This window comes from Merops nubicus, unplaced genomic scaffold (genome assembly GCF_000691845.1).
Source record: "Merops nubicus isolate BGI_N331 unplaced genomic scaffold, ASM69184v1 scaffold46518, whole genome shotgun sequence".
NCBI lineage: Eukaryota > Metazoa > Chordata > Aves > Coraciiformes > Meropidae > Merops > Merops nubicus.
The window spans coordinates 45,378-66,838 of record NW_008627578.1 but is presented as its reverse complement, the minus strand read 5'-3'; the positions used below and the strand labels follow the sequence as shown (position 1 = coordinate 66,838).

At 38.8% G+C, this 21,461-nt stretch overlaps 1 protein-coding gene across 2 annotated transcripts in view; it reads left to right on the top strand.

The window, feature by feature from the left end:
* The first annotated feature begins 1,488 nt into the window (after positions 1-1,488).
* Positions 1,489-21,461, top strand: part of MARK3 (MAP/microtubule affinity-regulating kinase 3) — a 48,769-nt gene continuing 28,796 nt past the window's right edge. Inside the window, exons 1-5 of one of the 2 annotated variants that reach the window (XM_008946346.1) lie at positions 1,489-1,674; positions 7,499-7,552; positions 14,775-14,823; positions 15,528-15,593; positions 17,626-17,696. In XM_008946346.1, the coding sequence (XP_008944594.1) occupies positions 14,796-14,823; positions 15,528-15,593; positions 17,626-17,696 (165 nt within the window). In that variant the 5' untranslated portion in view covers positions 1,489-1,674; positions 7,499-7,552; positions 14,775-14,795. The remainder of the gene's footprint in view (positions 1,675-7,498; positions 7,553-14,774; positions 14,824-15,527; positions 15,594-17,625; positions 17,697-21,461) is intronic. The other variant, XM_008946345.1, reaches the window with a different exon arrangement.

The following is a 21,461-nucleotide window of genomic DNA, read 5'->3' as shown; positions in this document are numbered from 1 at the left end:
ATATATAAAATTTAGTAAAGCTAAGGGATAACATGATCATAGTAATTAAATGCCTATATGTGAAGTACAAATCTGGTGACAATGAAGTGGCCAGGCAGTAAAGAAAAGTTAGTCAGATTGATATTGAAACATTATATGCACCACAGTGTGTTATTTTTTTTTAAATAGTCGCTATTGAAACAATTTCCCAAGAGTTGCCATAGACTTCTATCAGTAATATTTCTTAAATTAAGTGAATGCATTTTTTAAAATAATTTGATCACAGCTGTTGCATTCAAATTAACAAGTTAAGGAATTGAAGATGCCAGAGTATATGGTCACAAGGTTACATCAGGTTATTAAATAGTGTGAAACTTGCCAAGTGTCATGCAAGCATGGGTTTGTTCAGTTGTGCCTGTACAGTCGTGGTTAGTGCTTAAGTTATGAGCTCACATCCTTGTGCTACAGTGATTTGCAGGCTGATTGTTGCTGTATGCCAGATTTTTGGTTGTCCCCACTGGGTTTCAGTACGAGTAGTAGTACTAGTACAAGAGCAAGATCTGGAATTTCTGGGATGGTTGAATTTAGCATGTCATCTTCTGTGTAGCCAGACGTCTGCTCCATGTTTGCGGACTACTGAACGTTTCTAAATAACACTTTAATTAGTGAAGTTGGTGTATAGCCCTTAACTTTGAGTTGAGAGCTAAGGGACATGAGGGGACCAGCTTTTTCAGGAAATAAAAAAATTACTGTTATCTTAACCACGTGATATAATGAATAGGGGGACTTACAGGTATGTTATATACCCATTCATTTTTACAGTTAATAGCTGTTCAGGGAAGCTGAGCAAAAGGAAATTAACAGGTAGCGAACAGTGTCTCGGGTCTCTCTAACTAATGCTCAGCCTCTCAATACCCAAGATTTCTATACTTTAGGTAAGATTTCTTCCTTTATTCTTCAGGCCATTCTGGGCATTTTCAGTCATGAGGTTTTGTAGGAACAGGAGTCCAGTACAAGAGAAAAAACAAAACCTTTTTACTCTTTTATCAATAGTATTAAACTGTCCAATAGCCATGAACATTTTACTGTGCATGCTTTTGGAAAAGCCGTGTCCAGGTCTCTTTTCCAAGTGTTTTCCTGCTCTACTTGGTCACAGTAATGTGAATGGGGAATAATGCCGAACACCTCCATGTTCCATAACTGATTGGACAGTCCATTAAGTTGCTTGCAGATGCTCAACTATTGCTGCAGTTCAGGTGATGTTCCACTTGGTCCTTTCCAGGTGGTGAAATGGATGTTGTGTTACTAACTGGCAATGTCCTTCTTACTGTCTTACTCAGTGTCCCTGTCAGAGCAAAGTTCAGCGTGAGTCTGAAGTTTGAGTTGGATCCTTTGAAGGTTTCTTCAAAGGAGCTGCTGATGTTTTGGAATGTTGTATGCTTCTCATTGTTACTGTGTTCTGTATTTATTTCCCAGCCTTACCTGTGTGTGTTTTTCTTGCAGCATACGTCCCATGGAGATGGACGGCAGGAAGTTTCCTCTCGAACAGGGCGCTCTGGAGCCCGCTGCAGGAACTCTATAGCTTCCTGCGCAGATGAGCAGCCACATATTGGAAATTACAGACTCCTTAAAACGATTGGAAAGGGGAATTTTGCAAAAGTAAAACTGGCAAGGCACATCCTCACTGGCAGAGAGGTAAAGTGGTATGGACATAAACAGTAGTGAATTTAGTGAATTGCTGTAGGTATGAAGGTTCTCTTAGAATAGCAGTGTTTGTGAACATGTAGCACATTTTACTACAGATACTGCCACTGATGTAGAAAAAAATAGAAATGGGAAATGTATTTTTTTAGTAATGATTACAAAACAAGTTCTCTTGAAAATGATCTCTTAAATTTGTTTTTGACAAGTCCTTGTCCAACTAAATTGTGTTCAGGTTTGCTACTAGAATTCTCTGCCAAATCCTTCATTCTCAAAATAGGCTAAATGTATAGCAGTAAAATAAGCTTGCTGGAAAATCTGCCTCTTGTCTCTGTACTGCACAGTGCAGGGCTGGATTGGTGGGGAAGTCAGGAATGGCAACTAATATATCTTCTTGATTATGGTCCAAGTAGCCCAAATGCAGTATTTCTTGCCAAAGTGTAGTTCCCAGGCATTCTGCTGCTGCCTGCAGTGCTGGGCAGCCTTGAGAACACACTCCGGTTTGTTCAGAGCTGGTTTGTGTGTCTTGCTCAGTGTTGTGTGGTGCAGACATGCTTTCTCTTGTATCTTTATAGTGTCTAACTTCTCTCCATAATTAGTTTCTGCATGCCATTGTAATGTAATTAATAACTTGCACGTAATTATGGTTCTGATTTGGTGAGCCATAGTCCTATTTACTTGTTACAAGAAGTTGGTGCTGTTTTATAAATAGCAACTCTATGTACTGAAAGAGGGAGAAACACTTTGTTGACCTTTTCTTGCCAAACTTGTCTAATGAAGTAAATGCTGATACCAGCAAGGACTTTTAAAGAAAGCTGTGCAGCTGATGGCAGTGCTTTAAGGGAGTTTCTCTTCTCTGAGCTAATGCAGAGTTCAGTAGCTCTAGGATGAACAGAGGGGTCATCATTTTGCAGTTGTTGGGAGCCTTTTTTTTTTTTTTTAATTTGGTAAAGCTAACAGTTCTAGTGATCAGCGGTTGTCTACTGGTATTAAAGTTAGTGCTCATTTGTAGACAAAGGTTTTGACTTTACACTTAAGTGTCAGTAAAAACAGGAGGGAACTTAACACAGAAAATGCAAGTACTTGGTTAGTATTTTCTGTTATTACAGATATAGGAGTTGGAGATAGGTATTGTGTCACACATTGCTTTGCAAAAACTGAAGTAACTTCTCTTTTGTTTTCACATAACTGTGTTGACCTCTGGTTCATTGTTTTTGTTTGAAATTTCAGCCAATAAAGTGACACTGTAAAGTCTTTGTCCAGATTGGGAAAGAATTAAGTATTAATTTAGTTTAACTGTCATGGAATAGATGTCATTCAATCAATTCTGAGCATAAAAAACATTTTCCAGGACATGGCCGTTGGTCTCGGCTATGTAGAAAGAGTGGCATTCCTTTAAAGGGAATGATTAAACTAGTTTCATAGGAATATCTTGAAGACATCTTAAACTTTTTTTCTTTGTAAGAGATGTGAATAAAAGTTTCTCTTCTTGCTAGGTGAACTGTACAGTATTGATAATCATTACATATTTTAGATGTGTATGATCAGAGTTATTCACAGTATTCTCGATAACACAGGATAACTTACCCTTGCCCTTACAGGAGTATTTATCTGACCAATCTTTAGATTGTGCTAACCTTATTAATGGCTACCACATTGGTGTTTTTTGGTTGTGGTCAGCAACAGCACCTTGTACTTTGTTGAATGTCCTTTTCTTTGTTAACTCATCTCCAGAGTTATTTATATCAGTTTCCCATTGTATTTCTTGCCTTTTAACTCCAACAGACTTTATTGTTATGGTTTGACTTCCTGTGCCAAGGCCACTGGTGCAAATATAAAACAAGATTGGACCCCAGTCTTGTCCTTCAACAACTCTTACTCATTTATTTCAAACTTCATCTTTCTTTAGCCATTTCTTTTTAAATTAAAAAAAAGCTCTGTGCACATTTCAGCTTATTTAGTTCAACAGTTTCCATACATCCTCCTAAATGAGGCTTTATGGTAGTGCAGGTAGTCATGTCTTGTGTGCTTCCGCAGAGCACGTTTAACTGTAGGAAAATATGTTGCATGTAACCTTCCTGTCTGGTTCCCCATTTTTTGCCTTCAAATTTTGAGCTCAAGAATTTTGTAGTAAGTGGCTCTACTAGGGGGGGAAAAAAGTTAAGTCTAATAATTTCTAAACCTGTGCTGCCATTTTTTTCTTGATAGGTGTTAAAGGTCTGTGCTACAAAAATGCTTTTCTCTTTTTATTTAAACTTGCCACTCTTAAGAACTCCAGGATAATCTTGTCAGTCTGGCCTCAGCCAGACAGCACTCATCTTCCTGAAGTTGTGATTTTCTGCTTTATACATGTACTCATGCTGGCTGCCTTGCCTTTGCTTCTGTTTTTTTTTTCCATCTTATGTACCAAAACATAAAATAAAATTATTAGTTTGGGGAGTCACACTTAAATGAGTTTTCATCTCTGCTGTACCCTTGATATGTTTGAATCCTGCTTATCTTCTTGTTATCTCTGTGATCATTCCTAATGTTCTTTTAAGTGTCTGGTTCAGTTTCACTTCATGGCAGTTCCTACTTTATATCTCTGGACTGATTAACTTCTAAGCCATGCAGCAGATCAGCACTTCTCTGTCACTTCTTGGGAGGAGGAAATGTTTGTTGAAGCATTCTTCTAGGGTAGCTGCTCATCTCCTTACATCTGGAGTCCTTCTTTATGAATTTTCCTTTTCCTTTTTTTGAGATACAACTTTTGTTTCCAGCTGGAGTTAGTTCCAGGACTCTTTCATTTCCATCTTCAGTGTGTCTGCAGGATGCATGATGTGAGCCCAGCTTCAAATTACAGGAAGGGAGAAATGTTTAGCCCTTTTGTGGGTGATCAGAATGTAGGCCTTAACTTGAGGGGGTTGAATTGTCCTGCCAAGGACTGTGTACCCTTCTGCTCACTGCAGAGGTATGGAGGGAGGGTTAGCTTCATTGCACTAGAGCTCATGTTTGGAAGCACACTCCTTCAAGTTGCTCTTTCCCGAGAGAATTGTTTGTAGTCTGTCAGCCCTTTTGAAACCAATACTCTTCATTGTAAATCTGCTTTTCTTAATAATTTGACTTTAAGGCATCTATTTTCTGTGATAATTAATAAAAAAGTTATTTCTTCTGAAAAGTTTTCCATACTTGCCAAAATTAATCTAAAATGTGAAACTGCCTTTTGCTGTTACTGAGGTGATTGGAATCACAGCCAAAAATATATGGGTCCTTCTGTTCATAAAAGGCATGTGTTCAGTTAATAGCCAGGAAGTTGAAGTTTCCTAGTGAGAGGTTTCTTTCAGGATCCAAGTCTGATTCCAAGGAATCTGTTGTCATCTTATTTCTGCTCTTCCCTCAGAAAAAGTGAAATTTAAGAAGGAGAAAACATTCTAAATCGTAGCAGTTTTGCCAATTTGCTCAGTGTCTTAACTTCTGATTGGGGTTAACTCCCTAATTCAAGTCACGTAGGAGGAATGTTTTAAGTCATGGTATTGTGAATTGTGAAGGCAAAGTTGATTTTTAGTTCTGCTAACAGTCTCACACCGAATATCATGGCTGATGCAGCGGTGTGACAGTGTAGGTGGACTTGCCTTCCCCCAGCATTGGCCATAGCACACAGTACTTGAAACTGCCTTCCAAAGCAGGAACTTTGCTGTCTTCACACAAATTAGATCTGGAGCAAATTGATGCATTATTAGCTATGCTTGGTGAAAAGGAAAAATTTTTTTTTTTTTTCTCAGGCTTGTCAGAACTACACTTGAGGGCAGGCTGCCCTTGCCTGTAACCTGGAAACCTTATCAAGGCATCTGAAATTGTTCCCTTTTCTGATGATGGGTTCAAGCTCTCAAAGTCGGTGTTCACACATTGTACTCTCTGTTCACATGGACAGGAATTCTCTAAATACATCCTGCCTTAAAGGCTATGATTAGTGCACTGAATGGGCCTTTGAGTCTACCTTTCAGAAAACTGAGGTGTGTACCTTCCCTGTATCTCCAGGGCTGGATTTGTTTGCCAGCCTCTGAGACCTCTCATGATCTGGCACCAGTGCACAGTGCGAGAGGCGAGCCATTTCTTTTCAGAAACTAAATATCATAAGGCTTTGTGGGTTGAAAGAGGTTTATTCTTTTAAAGATTCACAGAATGGTACAGCTCAGAACACGAAAGTTTTTCTGAGTGGAATTCATTTACCAAGCAAACACTGTCTTCTGTGGTAGTGCTGGGACACCAGGTGACTGTCAGATAATGTTATCTGCTGTTGACAAGAGCAGTGGTCACTCTACATGCAGTGTGGTTTTAGAAGAGATTGCTGGGAATCAGTAAGTTTGTTACCTTTGTGACCATAGTTGGACAGGCATCACTGTAGAGATAAAAATCTTGCTTGGTTTCATACACAACCACTAATATAAAAATACCTATTGCTTAATGTGTTTATCTCTTGTTTGTATTTTTGAAGTGATTTCTCAAGGCTCTGCAATGGAATTTTGCCTCAGGAAAAAATAGTGATCTTTAATTTCAGTAGCATGCCTTAGAAGAAAATACTCCTCAAAGCAAAAGTATTCTTAGATGGCTTCTTAGTGACATCTCCTCATATCTTGCATCTAGAAGGGCTCAAAATAAATCTTGACTCCGAGTTCCAGAAAACAAAAGTCCATCACTCACAGTTCTGTGATGCGCCCGAGTGTTGAACGCTGCGTGCTGCTCTTACCCCCTCCGTCATGGTGTGGTTTTGATCCATGTGGTTTTGCACTTGAATGTAGGCATATCACTTTGCTTTGATGTAAGATGTTCTTTATTCCAAATAGTTGCAACCTCAAGTTAATGAAATTACAAAGGTAGTGTAAAGTGATGCAGGGAAAGGGGAGCTGTGGCTTGGGAAGGAGCAGCATCTACAGTTTTGAACCAAAAATTCAAGGGGAATTGAAAGCCTTTGCTTTGCACCAGTGAAGTATTATCATCAGCTGAGTTGCAGTATCTTGCCCTTTTGAGAGGCACCATCTCCTTGTCTTCTGTAGAGTTTCTTCTGGTATGTTTAGTCCCTAATTTAGAAAGGAAAAATACCAATTGGCATGTAATTCTAGAAAGATTCCAGTTTCCTGTTCTAACTCATCATGTATCCAAATTGCACTGAAGCTCTTCTCTGTTGCCTTTTCATTGCCTCAAATCTTCAGGTTCTGACTAGTTGCCATGGTACTGAATTTCTCCTTAGATTTTGTGAAAATTTTATTTTGTTCTTTAAGATTTCTGTGCAGTGTTTACTGAAGAGGTGAGAACCAGGAAAGGAATGAACTTGCCCCAAGTTTTGTACTACAGCCAATGGCTTTTTTTAATGCAGAAGTGATATTTCTTTTCATATCCAAGAGGGACCAAATTGATACAAATACTTAGTGAATTTCCAAAGGTGAACTTAGTTCTTGTAAAATCTGTGTGGAATTACTTTCAATTTGCTCTGAAAACTCTACTTTCAGAAACATCTTCACAAACTTCCAGTGTGCAGTCAGTTCTGTGTAATCTGTTGTGTAACTATGCTGTGTAACTATTATCTGTAGGCCCACTGCTCTCTATTGAGGCACTGTCTGGTATTGGCTCTTCCACTGTCATAAGTGCGATGGTCTAAGTGTCAATTAGCCATTCATTCAAAATGGGTTTAGTTTAAATATAAGTCCATAATTTGCTGAAGAAACTTGAGTGTTTTTTGTGTAATTTTCATGCTTTCTATTTCTGTCACTCAATTTGACCATCTTATAATTAACGCTGCATTGTTCATATGGAAAATACTGATTATGAACTCTTCCTTTAGGTTGCCATAAAAATAATTGACAAAACACAGCTGAACCCAACTAGTCTACAAAAGGTAGGTTTTTACATTTAATCTTTAAGCTGTACTGTAACTTGCTTGGTTTCACCACCTCCTTCCATTAACTCTGAATGCCTGTGCTGGAGAATCTGAGGCATTGCATACCTTGCACACATCTGACTACTGTATTTAATAACTAGTTTTGCAACAGATATTTTTGACAACTCTGCAGTTGTTCAAGATGAACTCGTACAGAGCTGTAAACTGAGAAAAGAGTGGTATTAGCCACTTCCTTTGGCTCCCAAGCATAGCTCACTCTACAAAGGACTTTCATGGTTTGGTGTCATGCCCCCATGCCTCCTTCAGGCTGGTCACTTTGTTAAACGTACAAACCTCATGTTCTGGCCTTGCAAATACTGCCTCTGGATTGGAGGCCAAGCAGTATCTCTCTGCCTTTCATGTAGTTTGCAGCAGGAAAGGTGGTGCAGTTTTATGGAACAAATTGTGGCACAGTTATTCTGGTTTCTTCCCTCTAGCCTGAAATGTTTAATGTGCTGTTACAGTTGTATCACCTTATCTATTTTAGTAAGTAGTGATAAATCCTACTCTTTCATCAAGCCAAGCCAGTCTGCTTTGGAAGTGACTGCAGGAAGTACATTTAAATGTCACTTTTACCTAGGACTTTTCTAACTCTGTCCTTTTTAAGTGCTGCAGTCAAAGGCTTTTTATTTACTTTTGAACACTTTGATAAAAAAAGCCCCTTGCAATATTTCTGTTTGAACAAGAGAACACCCAGAACTTACCTGCAAACAAACTAAGATAGCATAACCAGAGTAAACTGGGGAATATACACATTTGGATTTTATGCAGATACTAAAAAGATCATGTGACAAGATGCTTTTATCAAAATTAATGGTGAAAAAGTAAATTGGAAAAACACACAAGTTCTTACACTGTATGGTTTGGTTGAGAGACAAAGAACAACCTATAGAAGAAAGGCTCTGCTGTCTGTGCAGGTACCAACTTCCTACTGACTGTAGACTGTGTAAAAATAACATGGCTCCACTTTTCTCAGAATTTTTTTCAACTTAATCCCTGAGGTTGTTGGTAATTTCTGGGTAAGCAGGAAGAAAATGAAATGTAAATTAGGTATTGTGATGGATTAGATAAAGTCTATTTGTGTGGCAGATCTTTGCAACTTGGAATACCTGGGGGGGAAAAAGTTAAATGCTTAAAGCACTTGGAAGAGAAAGAAAAACTGTGTGATATGAAGGGGAGGAATCAAGGCATATGAAGAATGGTCAGAGAAGAGAAGAGAGGCTGTGTTTTCAGACAAAAATGTAAAATCTTAATCCTTCAAATGGTGTTATCTTGAGAATGGGCTATAATGTTGATTTGAGCTCATACTGAGGTACAAACCAAACCTTTTACAAGTTACAGGTGTTCAGTTGGCAAGGCCACGAGCTGGCAGTGTGCCTGCTGGCCCTTTGGGTCCTGGGTTTCAGCCTGCTCAGTGTCTGCTCTTGTCTCTGTCGTAATTTCATTTTTATTTGCAATTTATAAAACTAGATTATAAAGAGTGATTTGTAAATTGGTTTTGTCTGCACATGGGTTTCTTAAATGGGAGTCTGGAAGAACAGTGTGAAATTGGAGGGTAGAAATCAGATCAGATTCGGGGAGTGAGATTGCTAATGTGTCTCCTTCCTAAGCTCACTTGTTACATGAGCAGAGAAAAAACTTAACAGGGTGTTGCACCAGTGTTCTCAATTCAAAAATTGGGAGTAAATTTTCTTAAATGCCTCCTTGTCCTAATAAGCAGAGTGAATGCAGACAGAGCACATTACTTTGCAATTTTGCTTGATGGAAGCTTTTTCTTTTTTGGCAAACCCTTGCCCCTGTGGCCCAGCACTGTCAGCAGTGCCATAGCCTCAGTGCACTTGAAGCCAGCTGCGCACACGACCTGTAGAAGTAGGGGAAGCTAAGCTGGAAGTGCTTCTCATCCTGCAGCTCTGGAGAGAGCGATAAAGTATTTGAGGTATGGTGGGGAGGGAAGGGCTGTGCCGAGAGCAGGGTGTGGTGTGTAGTGTCTCAGCTGCGGTGTAGCTGCGTGCTCTAGTCATCCTTAGGTGGGGAGGCAAATGGTGATTAGGCGGCCAGTTCTGATTTTTTTTGTATTATGTCTTCCGCACTGATACTTCAGCTGCCAGGAAGAAATTAACCTTGTTTGGGACTTGCTTTGCTTTCTGGAGCAGTAATTCTTGGTATGCCCTCACAGTAAGCTCTGGGCGGCTGCCGGCCTGACAGCTCAATACTCAGCAGCTCTTCACAAGGGTCGGGTTTCTTGTCTGCTGCTGAGGAAGTCTGTGGTAGCCACATGCAGCTACTCCTGACTATTTAGGACCTAATTACTACTCTGCTGCTCTTGCTTAGCAAAGAGGGAACTGTAACTAGTACTTCCCAGCTTTGAAAGAAAAAGGAATTCTTAGAACTTTTTTCCCGTCGTGGTGGTATTAGTCATAGTCACTGCTCTCCACAAATGCACTTGTGTACCCAGTTCCAGTGAGTATCAGTCTCACTGGAAATAAGTGCTGATGCTACAGTAGTTCACTTCCTTCTAGACCAAAAAAAACCCTGGTGGTGTGTGTTGTTGTGTTGTTTGGGTTTTTTGTTTTGTTTTTGAATTAACAATACCTTTGTTGTTTTAGCGGTTTTTTTTGGGGGGTGGGGATGTTTGGTTTTGTTTGTTTTTTTTTACCAAGCCCATGTAATAGTACTAAAGCACTTCTCATTTTCCATTTTTAAAACTTGGCTCCTCAGCCAATATTTTTGTTCTTTATGTGCAGATGTTTTGCTGCTTGTTTGGGCCATATTTTTGTTAACACTTTTTAAAGTTCTAAACATCAATTTTAACACGGACAGTGTATTTTCTGACCATGGGGTCTATCAGTATTTTAAACACTGCAAGAAAAGGATGATAATTTTAAATGGCCAGGATTTTCAGATTATAACTAGTTGAGTTTTTTTCTGTTTTCAAGTTGTAGTTTGAGGCAAACTTCTGTTGTGTAAAGACTTCCTGCTTGAAGCCCCTAATTATATGTAGGGCATATTTCAGTGAGCAGTTATCAGGAGGAGCCTAATACACAGGTCAGACTTGATCTGGCTTGGGACAGCATCTCATGGAAAGCCCCCAGGACAGCATCTCATGGAAAGCCCCCACTTTAGGGGGCTTTATCCTGGATATATTGATGCTCTGCATTTGATGGGTGTACTGACTTGCTTTTTAGAGAACTTTTTTTCAGTATTTTGAAAATAATTTGTTACTGAAAGTCTTGCAATACCTAGTGTAGGAACGCTTTTAATCATTGTGTTTAAAAAGAGTTGGCTTAAAAGATGGGTCCTTCTTTTCCCCCCACTCCTTTGTTGTTTCAGTTGTCAGCACAATAAAGTTCAAGTATAATTAAGTCAAGATTATTACTAAGTATGTGTCTGTGCTTCCATTGCTAGTTTGTTGGTTTTTGCTCAGTTTATCAGCTAGCAGCATTAATTAAATGTAAGTCTTTCCCTGTATCTAACTTGGCCTACAGTCAAAGGACCAGACCACAACAAAGCTGAAAGCCATTTGTTTGGCAGACTAAGGATGTTTGTCTTTGCCTAGAAACATTTGTAGAGCTTCTGTTGATGGAAAATGAGCTGTTCAACAACTTGGGAATAGTTTTTAATCTCAGTATTAGAAATTTAACTGATAAGCAATGTTTTCAGTTGGTTGTCTGCCTTTACGGGCTCACTCGTAAGCTGCTAAAACTAAGAAAACTATTTTCTGTATCGAGAACCTTCGCAATACATCTTGTGATGTTAGACCTTCTTTTGCATTCCTCTGGCAGAGACCTTCAGGTGTGTGGGTTTTTTTCATACCTGGCTGCTTGCTCTAAATTTTACGGTGTGATGATAATTACTACTTGATCTCCTAAAAGTTGATTAACATAATATTTTGGGCGAGTGAAATCTGGGAAATCTGTTTTTCAGCGTACTATGTGAAAGTTGTATGATGTTCTACATTGGATTCCTTCGTCAGAAATAGACTATGCTACATAATACAATGTCAGGCATTTCCAGATAGCCTTGTTAGGGTGGCTGTCTGTGTCAAAATGCCACACATAGCATTTAAACTGAGGAGGGGAGCACAGTCAGAAGTGCGTTTAACTAAAATTATGATAAAGAATTTTGTGGTGATTGTGTACTAGTCAAGTATTTAGACCATCAAATTGTGCAGTGTACAATGGAGGAAGTAGCTAGCTCCAGCCAAGTCAGCATACTTTATTGGAAAAAAATAAATTGGAGTAATGAATATTTTCATTTACATGATATTGTGAATTGAGCCTCATTTTTACTGTCGTCTTCTGTGTAGCCCTTGGTTGACTGTTCTTGTTTGGCGGCACCGATTATGACTGCCTGTATTCCCATACTTAATCCTATGAATGTATCTTTTTTTTTTGGTGGGTGAGCTGATGATAAATAGGCTAATGGCTGAATAACAGCCAAGGTCTTCATTGATGCAGCAGTGGAGTTGCCATTGGTGAGAGCCTGACCTAGTAGGCTTTATCTGAGTATTGGGTATGGAAGAGATCAGCAATCAAGAGCAAATTAAACTGTCTTCAAAACTTTCAGGGCTGACCAGAGGCTTTTAGTTACACAAGCTGTGATTAAAAGTATTAATGGAGTATTTAATGTGTATTATATACCAGTTCGGCTGAAATGAAGCAAAAATAACAAGAAAATAGCTATAGGTTCAACTGCTTTTACGTTTCTGATGATCAGAAAGAGATTAAGTAATCTACCTTGTCTAATTATATATGCAAAAAAACTCTAGGAATAACAGAGTTTAAAAAAAAAAGGCAATTTACTTACTTCTCTGGAGGAAGAAGGGAAAAAAATGTGAAACGCATGCCTAGGTTTTGAAACTACTTTGCATGATCAGAAATTTACTTGATCAATGAACCTGGATTGCCTTTAAGCAGCTTGTCATCTAGTGAAGTGTCAGACACAGACCTGGATCATGAAAATAAGATAATGCAAAGTATTTGGAAAACTGTTTTTACTCTGTGTTCAGGCCAAGTGCTGTTCACAACTGTGGCTGTAGCATGGAGGAGGTGTGCTGGGAGGACTGCTCCCCAAACCTTAGTCTTTACAGAATCATCAGAAAGCAAAAAATAGAACAACTGATATACAAATTGTGATTGATTTTTTTTTTTTCCTATTTCAGTCTCAGCCACTGCATTCCCTTTTAATAAAAGACAAAAAGGCACAAGTTTTTTTTCTTGACTGTCTTGCTGTTTTCTGTTTTTCCTATATATCACACCTGCACACTTTTGAGTCATTAGTAATATGTGTAGATGTATTAAATGTCTTCACTTTATCTAAAATCTGACCTGTGGCAAATCTTGCAGCAGCAGTTTTTGTTTTCTTACTGTTAATAGCAATGCTGTTATCTCTGATTTATAAAATTCCTCTGTTCCCCCGTGTCTGCATTCCTGTGGAGCTGTGGCCTTTCATTCTCCTTCAGTCTTTCTACATTCAGTTCTATCTGATATGTTACGTCACCAGTATTCCTCTAGAAATAGGTGCTAGGTTTATAATACAACCTTGATTACTCCCTCTTTTTGAAGTATGCTGTTGGAAAATAATCAAAGCTGAAGAGTGTCAGCCCTCTGGAGTCTTGGGCTAGTATGGGGGAGCTGCAGAGGGAGAACAGTGACACACTTGACTGCCATATACTGTGCTGCCTAAAAGATTATTCTTCAGGTTTTCTAAATGCAATAGTATTTGCACTTCAAGTTTTTTTGAGGGGAAAAGCAAAACACAAACAAACCAAACCAAAACCAAAAAAACAACCTTTCATTATTTCAGCAGTAACCACACCCGTGGCATTTTTAGTATTACACTTAAGGATTTATGTGCATCTTATAATTGCAAAAGAGTGTTCAGAAGTTAAAATAGTTAACAGCTAGCTGATCAGTAACAGATTTTGCTTTCACTTGTGATGTGTTCAATGTCATTTGTGTGTTATCCAGTTGCAGGAGGACAGAGTTTACTGTGTGATAGGTGAAGCTGAGCTCTTTGGGAATAACTACTTGAGCAACACCTTCTTTACCTCGGTATTGGTCTTGGGGGGGCGTGGAGAACAAGACCTTTACTTGCGGTCTCTGGACACAACACCAATGATGTAATGTCATGCTGCAGCTTGAAACAGGCAGTTGTACTCCCTCACCACCCATCCTGCCGAAACAGATGTGCTGGGGTGGGCAAGGAGCTACAACAGAAAACTTAGAGATGGAGTGGTTTATTTGGGGGAGTTGTGTTTTCTGTGACGTTTTTCTGTTAAATTCATGCCCATCTGTCTGGGTTAACACTAGTGTTTGCCTAATGGGCAGTGGTACGATCCTGTTGCAGAGAGGGTGGGATTAGGCTGATCCCTCTGGGACTCCTCCTGAAGTGATGTCTGCTGGGGTCGAGAAAACACCGTTTGTGTTCTGCCATATTAATCTTGCCAGGTACATCCAGTGTGTTGTTCTGGCTGAGCAGGCTTGGAGGCTGGGTGTCTGGCAGTGACTCGGTGGAGCTGGGGCGATGAACCCAGGGCTTGGTGCTGCTCCGCCTCAGTTGCCTCGCAGGAGCAATTCTGAAGGGCTGAGGGGCATGCCTCCCTGTGTCTTCTTAAGCCATGCTCCTTGCTGGTGTGGTTGTGTAACATACTTTTTGTGCATTAGAGGCAGCTTATGTTTTACCTGTGAGTTCCTGTTGTAGCACAGTTGTTTGTGTTATTCTGTGGCTTTAACAAAGTACGAGAGATGAATTCGTACTAGTAATGTAGTGCAGGGGTCTTCAAAAAGTGTTCTGGAGGAGGTTCACAAAACTTTGGAAACGGTGCTTTCTGTGAAGGAGTTGAGAGATGGTGTGAGATGTACTGACCAGCAAGATGTGTGGTCTCAACATAGTCTTCTGGCCCCAGAAGTCTGCGAACAGCAGAGCTCAGATCTCTCCTGAGTTATCTGTATCTCTTTGTGAGTGTTTTCAGGTTTCTGAGGGTTGATTTGTTTGGGGAGGGGGTGTTACAAGAAGTAGACACTTAACTCTTTCCTCCAATAAAGGCATATTAAACTTCATTGAAATGGTAATAGTAATGTTTGCTTTTTTTGTTTAAGTATATTAGAATGGTCAGGCTTTAGAAAGAGTTGGTGTTACCTATTTCATTAACTCATTTCATGTTTTATGTTTATTTCAGCTCTTTAGAGAAGTAAGAATAATGAAGATCTTAAATCATCCCAATATAGGTACCTTGTTTCTTTCACATAATTTCCAACTGTGGAGAAATTTTAGCTTTTTCACTGTTAAAATTGCTGTGGTATGAATATAAAAGGTGATTCTGCACTGGAGTATAGATTTACTGTAAAGCAGCAGTAATAAACAAAAAAACAACCCTCCCCACCCCCCAAAAAAAAGTTTTTGGTCATTTTGCACAAAACTATTTGCATAGCTAACTGATAATGTTGCTCCTTTCAAGTACACTACTGATTTTGATTGAATTTAGGCTCCCATTAAAAATAAGCATATACTAAAGCCAAGAAGTGGTGAAGAAATCATTCAGGATTTTACATTTGAGTGCTGTGGTATTGTTCCAGGACTGTCAGCAAACTGACTGATAACACATTTGTCACCATATATATGCCAGTTCAGTGCATAAAAGTGGCTATTGCTGATGCTCAAATCTATCGAAGTTCTGCTTAATTTAGTTGCTTTTCCCATGTAACAAAGTATTGTTTCTTGGGAAAATGTTGTTCTGCATGAGTTGACCTAATATCTTCAAGTATTTTCCATTTAGGAACAACAGACGTAAAAAGCTTGCTTAGAGTAATGGTCTGATATTGTTAAGCAGCAAGCAAATGGTTGGGGTTTTTCCTCTGACAGAATTCTCTGCGGGGTTAACATAATACTTCTGCAACTAGTTAAGTGATTAATAAATGTCTCTCTTCTTTAGTGAAGCTATTTGAAGTTATTGAAACTGAAAAAACTCTCTATTTAATCATGGAATATGCAAGTGGGGGTAAGTACTTCTCTCCTTTGGTGACCCATGTAAACAGATTGCCAAGTAAGAGAAAACACTTGTTTTCTTTGAAGTTTTGCTTTCTTTTTCAGCAAATATTAATGCCATGGTAGTGTAAAATATGAAGGAAAATCTTTAATATTCTGTGGGACATCTTTGGGCAACATAATTAATTATAACTTGTAAAAGCAGCTTCTGAGCTTATTGCAACGTAATAACATTTACTTTGTTTCCACAACTCAAATTTAGTGGGACTCGTTACTTGGCCATAGGTTGTTCCTGTCCATAACAAATGTCAGTCTTCTCAATTTATTGTATTCAGCTCCCTTCCTCTGGTATCCTATTTTGTATAAGATATTTGGTAAAAACATACTCAGAAACATTTTGTATTTCTTCAGCTGTTGTTTTCAAAGGCATGAGTACTGGAACTTCTGTTCTTTAGGTGTTTGTGACATTTGGCATATCTTAATCACAGACTTCTATTGTCAAGAGTTGTTAGGCTTAGCCTTATGCCATTTTAGGAAGAACTTAAATATTTACTCATGATTGCGAGGGGGCGGGGAAGCATGCACCATGCAATGTCAGGTATTTTCACCACAGCTAGAATTAAGCTATTTGGGCTTAAGTTACTCCTTGCTGACTAAAATGTAATAGTACTCAGTTTGTCAATGTGACCCTTGAGCATCAGCAGCTGGGAATCTCAAATAGGCTTTTCTTTAGTTTTGGGAGGGAGATCAGAGACTTCTTTTTGGAGAAAATTGGTGTTGAATTCTGACTCTGATGTTAGATTGCATGAAGTTTAATGAATTGCTGTAAATCAAGTAATGGTTCTCTACCTGTCTGTGTTTTATTTCTAGTAGTTCCTTAAATGCTCAGGCAAGATTTGGCTAAACAGAAACAAAACTGGTAAAATACCATTAAAAAATTGTCTACTAGAGGTGTTTGTGAAGGCACTTCCACTCTTTGGTGGTGCTAGACTTAAAAGTGAAGTCCTGTTGCCATCTAGTGATTAGCTTCTTGGAGGTAAAAGAGCCAGTGGTTCTCTAAAGCAGTGAGGATCTTTCTTAGGGTAATGGAGAGATAAATGCTGTACTGCTCTAAAAGGCCATGAGCAAGTACCCTTTGCATGTGAATCTCTGGTAATCTCAGTGACAGGCATCAGTTTACCATATTTCCTCTTTATCAAGATACTGGTCACACATGACATGTTTGAACTCTGGCTGAATGGATGAAGGAGTCTATTGCTACAGCTGCAACACTTTGCATAAATTGGGGATAACTCCTCTGGTGTTGTTTTCCATTAACTGAGTAGAAGTGTTCACGTTTATTCCTTCAAGGTTTTGAAGAAACAGCTGTGAAATACAGCTGAGAGAGTTATCCGAGTTGCATATTGAATAATACACTACAGATCTTTAGTACTGCTTTAGTAATCTGCTTTAGTCATCCACAGTCCTAGAACACTGGGCCTGTTCTGGAGTAGTCCTTCTGAGTGTATCTTACAGACCTGATGGCTGTGTGATGGATTATGTCAACGTGTTCTCTTGTGCTCATTATTGTGATCTTCCTTGTGGGTACCTCTTCCAAGCCTAGCTTAAAGATTTCTGATTTTGGTTAGAACAATTTTATACATATGCACAAAGAAAAATTCTAGTGCTGGTATGACAGTATTTACAAATATTATCAGATGTTCTCAAATATAAAGGGTTTCTTTTGTGGGCCCAAAGAAACCAATGTGAGAGAGACTGTGAAGGGGTATACGTAATTTTTATTTACAAACCAGAAGTATGCTGCACAGTTTCTGTCATAAATAATTGGAAGGAAATGGGGAGTTTGTATCCAGTCATTCATTAAGTCTTACTGTTTTCTTGTAGAAGAGATGATGGTGTAGTAAATTGCACAGCAGTTGTGCCTCAAAACCTGTAATCATAAACTTGAAGTACAGTCATTCTAGCGAAGCGGCTGTGGACAACTCCTAGAGAGGGACCTCTAGATCCTGAAATTGGCAATAATTTATCTCGTTATTGAATTGTAGGGGAAGTGTTTGACTATCTGGTTGCACATGGAAGAATGAAGGAAAAGGAGGCTAGAGCTAAATTTAGACAGGTATGTATAACATTCCCATACATCAGCTTTTTCCCCTCCTTTTTTTAATGCTGAAATGAGTGAAATTGCTGTCCTTTGCATTTGCCTTCTAACAGTGTTCAGCATGTTGTGGACTTGTAGACCTGAGTGAGAAAGAACTTGGGTTACAGTAGTACTTGAAGGGGTTGGTAGTCAGTCCATTCAGTGGAGCTAGTTTCCTTAGTGCTGTGTGCCAGGGTGTCCAGGAGTGCCAGAACACACTGACTGTTTGATTTGGAAGTGTTTTCCATTCCAAAATGCATTTCCTTTGGGTTGATTTCTTATATCCTTGGTTCAGCTGGTCTGTAACATTTTGGAAGTTATTCAAATATAACAGGCTACAAACAGGCCAGTTTCAAAAAGCTGTAACATGGATCCATTCACATCCATCTGCTTATATGAAATGATGCAGTTTAATAGTTGTTCTGAAAAGTCAAATATAAGTAATTTCTAGGCTTTTTAGTGTAACTTTCTTTGTTAGTTAAACTAGTCCTGCAAAGATGTTGGAATTTACTGATCTGTAAATAGCATCTCCGTTCTACAGTAAAGCAGTATTGAACATAAACAGATATTTTTGCATAACTAATTTTAAACCAAATCTCTGCACTAGTAGTATCTAGAGTTTCATTTGCAGATCTGACTGGTCTGAAACATTTTTTTCTGCTCTTGTGCAGAAATTTCTAAATGCCCACACAGTTTCCATCCCTTTGGTCACTTGGATAACCTAGATAATGTTGTGAAAAGTAATAAATATCAAAATTATGTTCCTGTTTAATGACACTTTAAAATAATGAATAGAGACAAGTGTTTTATTGAATGATAGGTGGGGTGAATTGTGGCAATGATGTGACAGTTCCAGTGTTGGAGGAGGAGGCTCCAATAGCTTCCCTTCTAAAGTTAGCCATACGAAAGTAGAAGAAATTCTATATAATACATGAAACTTCCAGGAATTTAATTGATGACTTTCACAAAATGCCTTGTAAAGAAAAATTTTACACTTCTTTAGTGTGGATAGTGTGACTGAAAGGAACAGTTTGGAAACCAGGAAACTGCCACAGCTGTATCTTATAGCAAGAATTGTGTGGAACAGTATAAGTAATGAGCTAAAAGGTAGCAATGAAAATAAAGAAAAAATAGAAATATATTTAACCCAATGTAAGGAGGCATTTCTGTGAAGTCCTTGGTCCTTTGTTTTCTCTCATCTATTTAAATCTTTTTTTTTACCCTCTTTAATCATTTGAGTGGGGGGGAGGGCACAAAAAAAAAGGCAAAACTGCCGAAGACCAAACCAACCAATACCAAAAAAAAAGCAGATGCAGACTTCATATCCCCAGAAGTGATTTTCGTTTACTGGAGTTATACAGCTTCAGAATAAGGAAAATTTTTCTTCCTCTTTCACAAAATCTTACATATCTTTTTAAAGGTGCTTCTCTCCCTTTCGTATTCCAGCAGGTAGAGAACTTTCCTTTGTGACTGAGGGTTTGTGGTATGTGTTTCTGTGCTGTGTTGGAGGAGATGTGATGGGTTGTGGAGCAGTTGTTCCCACTTCAGCCATCTCTTCTAAATCTCAGACTGTTGCCTTGCTCTTTGTAATATCACTTGAACAACTTCAGAGCAACTCAAGAGGGTTTGCTGTTCTTTCTGAAGTGAATGTTGAAAACTTCTGCTGGTATGGTTCTCTGCTCGTCATTCTCAGTTTCTTTTATCAGGAGCTGTGTGGAAAAAGATCTTGTAGTAATTCCATTGAAATTGCACATTTGTTAAATGATAACCTGTTTGGTTTATTGGTTTTTTGGTCTTTTTTTTCTGAACAATTTGGCTCCCCTTTACATGAAAACTTGTGGAAACAGGTCAAACATGTTTTACAGGTATACTTAGTACTTAATTTCATGGGATAATGTGGTTAATAGGGGATATATGTAACTTCATTTTTCAAAAACAGATGTGAAGATGAAGAATTTAAAAGGTAAATACCTGCTGAGCTGGGTATTTGGTCCATCAAGATATTTGGGTATCTTTGTGTACTTCAGATTCTCAGCTGGATTTCACTTCAGTAGACTGTTGCCTGTGAAGACGTATAGATGGCCTCATTTGAATCTGCTGAAATACAGAAGTATCTTTTCAGTTTCATCTCATAAGTCTTGTCTCCTGGCACAGGGAGCTGTGCTCTGTCCTCCCTCAACAACTGACTTCCTAGCTACCAAGCTCAACCAATTTTAGAGGACCTTCCTCTTAAAAATCTGAGGTTCTTGAGAGCTTCAAAAGCATGAGCACCTAGGGAAAAAAGAGAGAACCCTGGTACCAACACAAGGCTATAAGCTGTAGGGTGAGCTCGTTGTGCTTTGCTAGAGAGAAGAGCATGTGTCCAGGACAGAGGTCAGGCAACTGAGGTCAGAGCTTGGCATTTATTAGATGCTAGAACTGTGTCTGTGGGACACTGTCAAAGGAAACTAGATTGTAACTGAGTTTACAGGTCTTAAAACTATTCACTTCTCTTTACTGTAGTCCCAGAATAGCTTTATATAGCTTTTAGCCATTGTTGGAAGCAGAGTGCTCACTGTGGACCTTTTATCTGAATCAATGCAGCTGTTCTTAAGTTAAAGAGACTTGTGACATAATAGATTTTTTTTTTAATATATAATTTGCTGACTGGTTTAACAGATGGTGGCTCTCTTTAAATTGAAGAAACAGTTGTGCCAGTGTGTGAACTTAGTTCTTGCAATAGATTGTATTAGATCTTTTTTTCATCTTTCATTAGATGTGATTTGTGGATCAAACACTGTTTTAACTGAGGAGGCATGTCCTTTCTAGCAGGCAAAGAGCAGAATTTGCTAATTCTTCCCTTTTGCTTGTTAAAAAAAAATAGTAATTTTTTTTTTGTCTATTTTATTACTTATGCTTAAGGAAAAAGAATGTAAAAGACAGTGATCATATTATTCCAGTCACACTTGACAAGGAACTCAGGAGAGGGTGTTAACACTAAAAATACAGCCATGCTCTGCAGGTCTCTACTTCAAACTCCTTGTCTGCAGCCATGTGTGAGAAATTAAAATCCAGAATGTTTTCCATTCTTGATGTCACCTTGGTTTTATTCTCTTATTACAGGCTTCCAAGCAGTTCTGATGCAATCTTACTGTCCTTTTTCCATAGAAAAATCTGCCCATCTGGATAAGAATTAATGCAAAAATGGGAAGCCAAGACTCGAGGCAGAGGGTGTCCCAAAATCCATGTGTGTTAATTCCTTCTTTTCCTTTACTGCAGCCAATTAGATCTGGCCTCCCTCAGTATTCCTACTGTATCCCTGCAGAAGGAGCTTAGAACTTTCAATGATGGTAGTTGTTGGGACAGATCTTGGGTAATTTGGAAGGGTAAAAAAAAAAAAAAAAACCGCCCATAAAATACATCTTACCTCTATGTTCCAGTTTTGAAACAAAATACTAGAGGCATTGTGGAAGGGACCTTGAGAAGTCATTTATCTACCCTTTTGTCATTTAATCCTTAAGAATGGTTTCTCTGCCTAGAGATAACTTGTTCTAACTTGTTCTTTAAAACCTGTGATTATACAGATTTTTGAAATCCCTTCCAAGAAATGTATTTCAGTGCTCCAGTTGTTATCTCTAGCAAAAATATCTGCTGGTTCTTTCCCTCTTCTCTCCACCTGCCAAGCGTCAGCAGATTTCTCACACTCGAGTGGGGAGGGGGCTGTCAATGGAAACAGTGATGGAAGGTGGAAGATGAGCGAGTCAG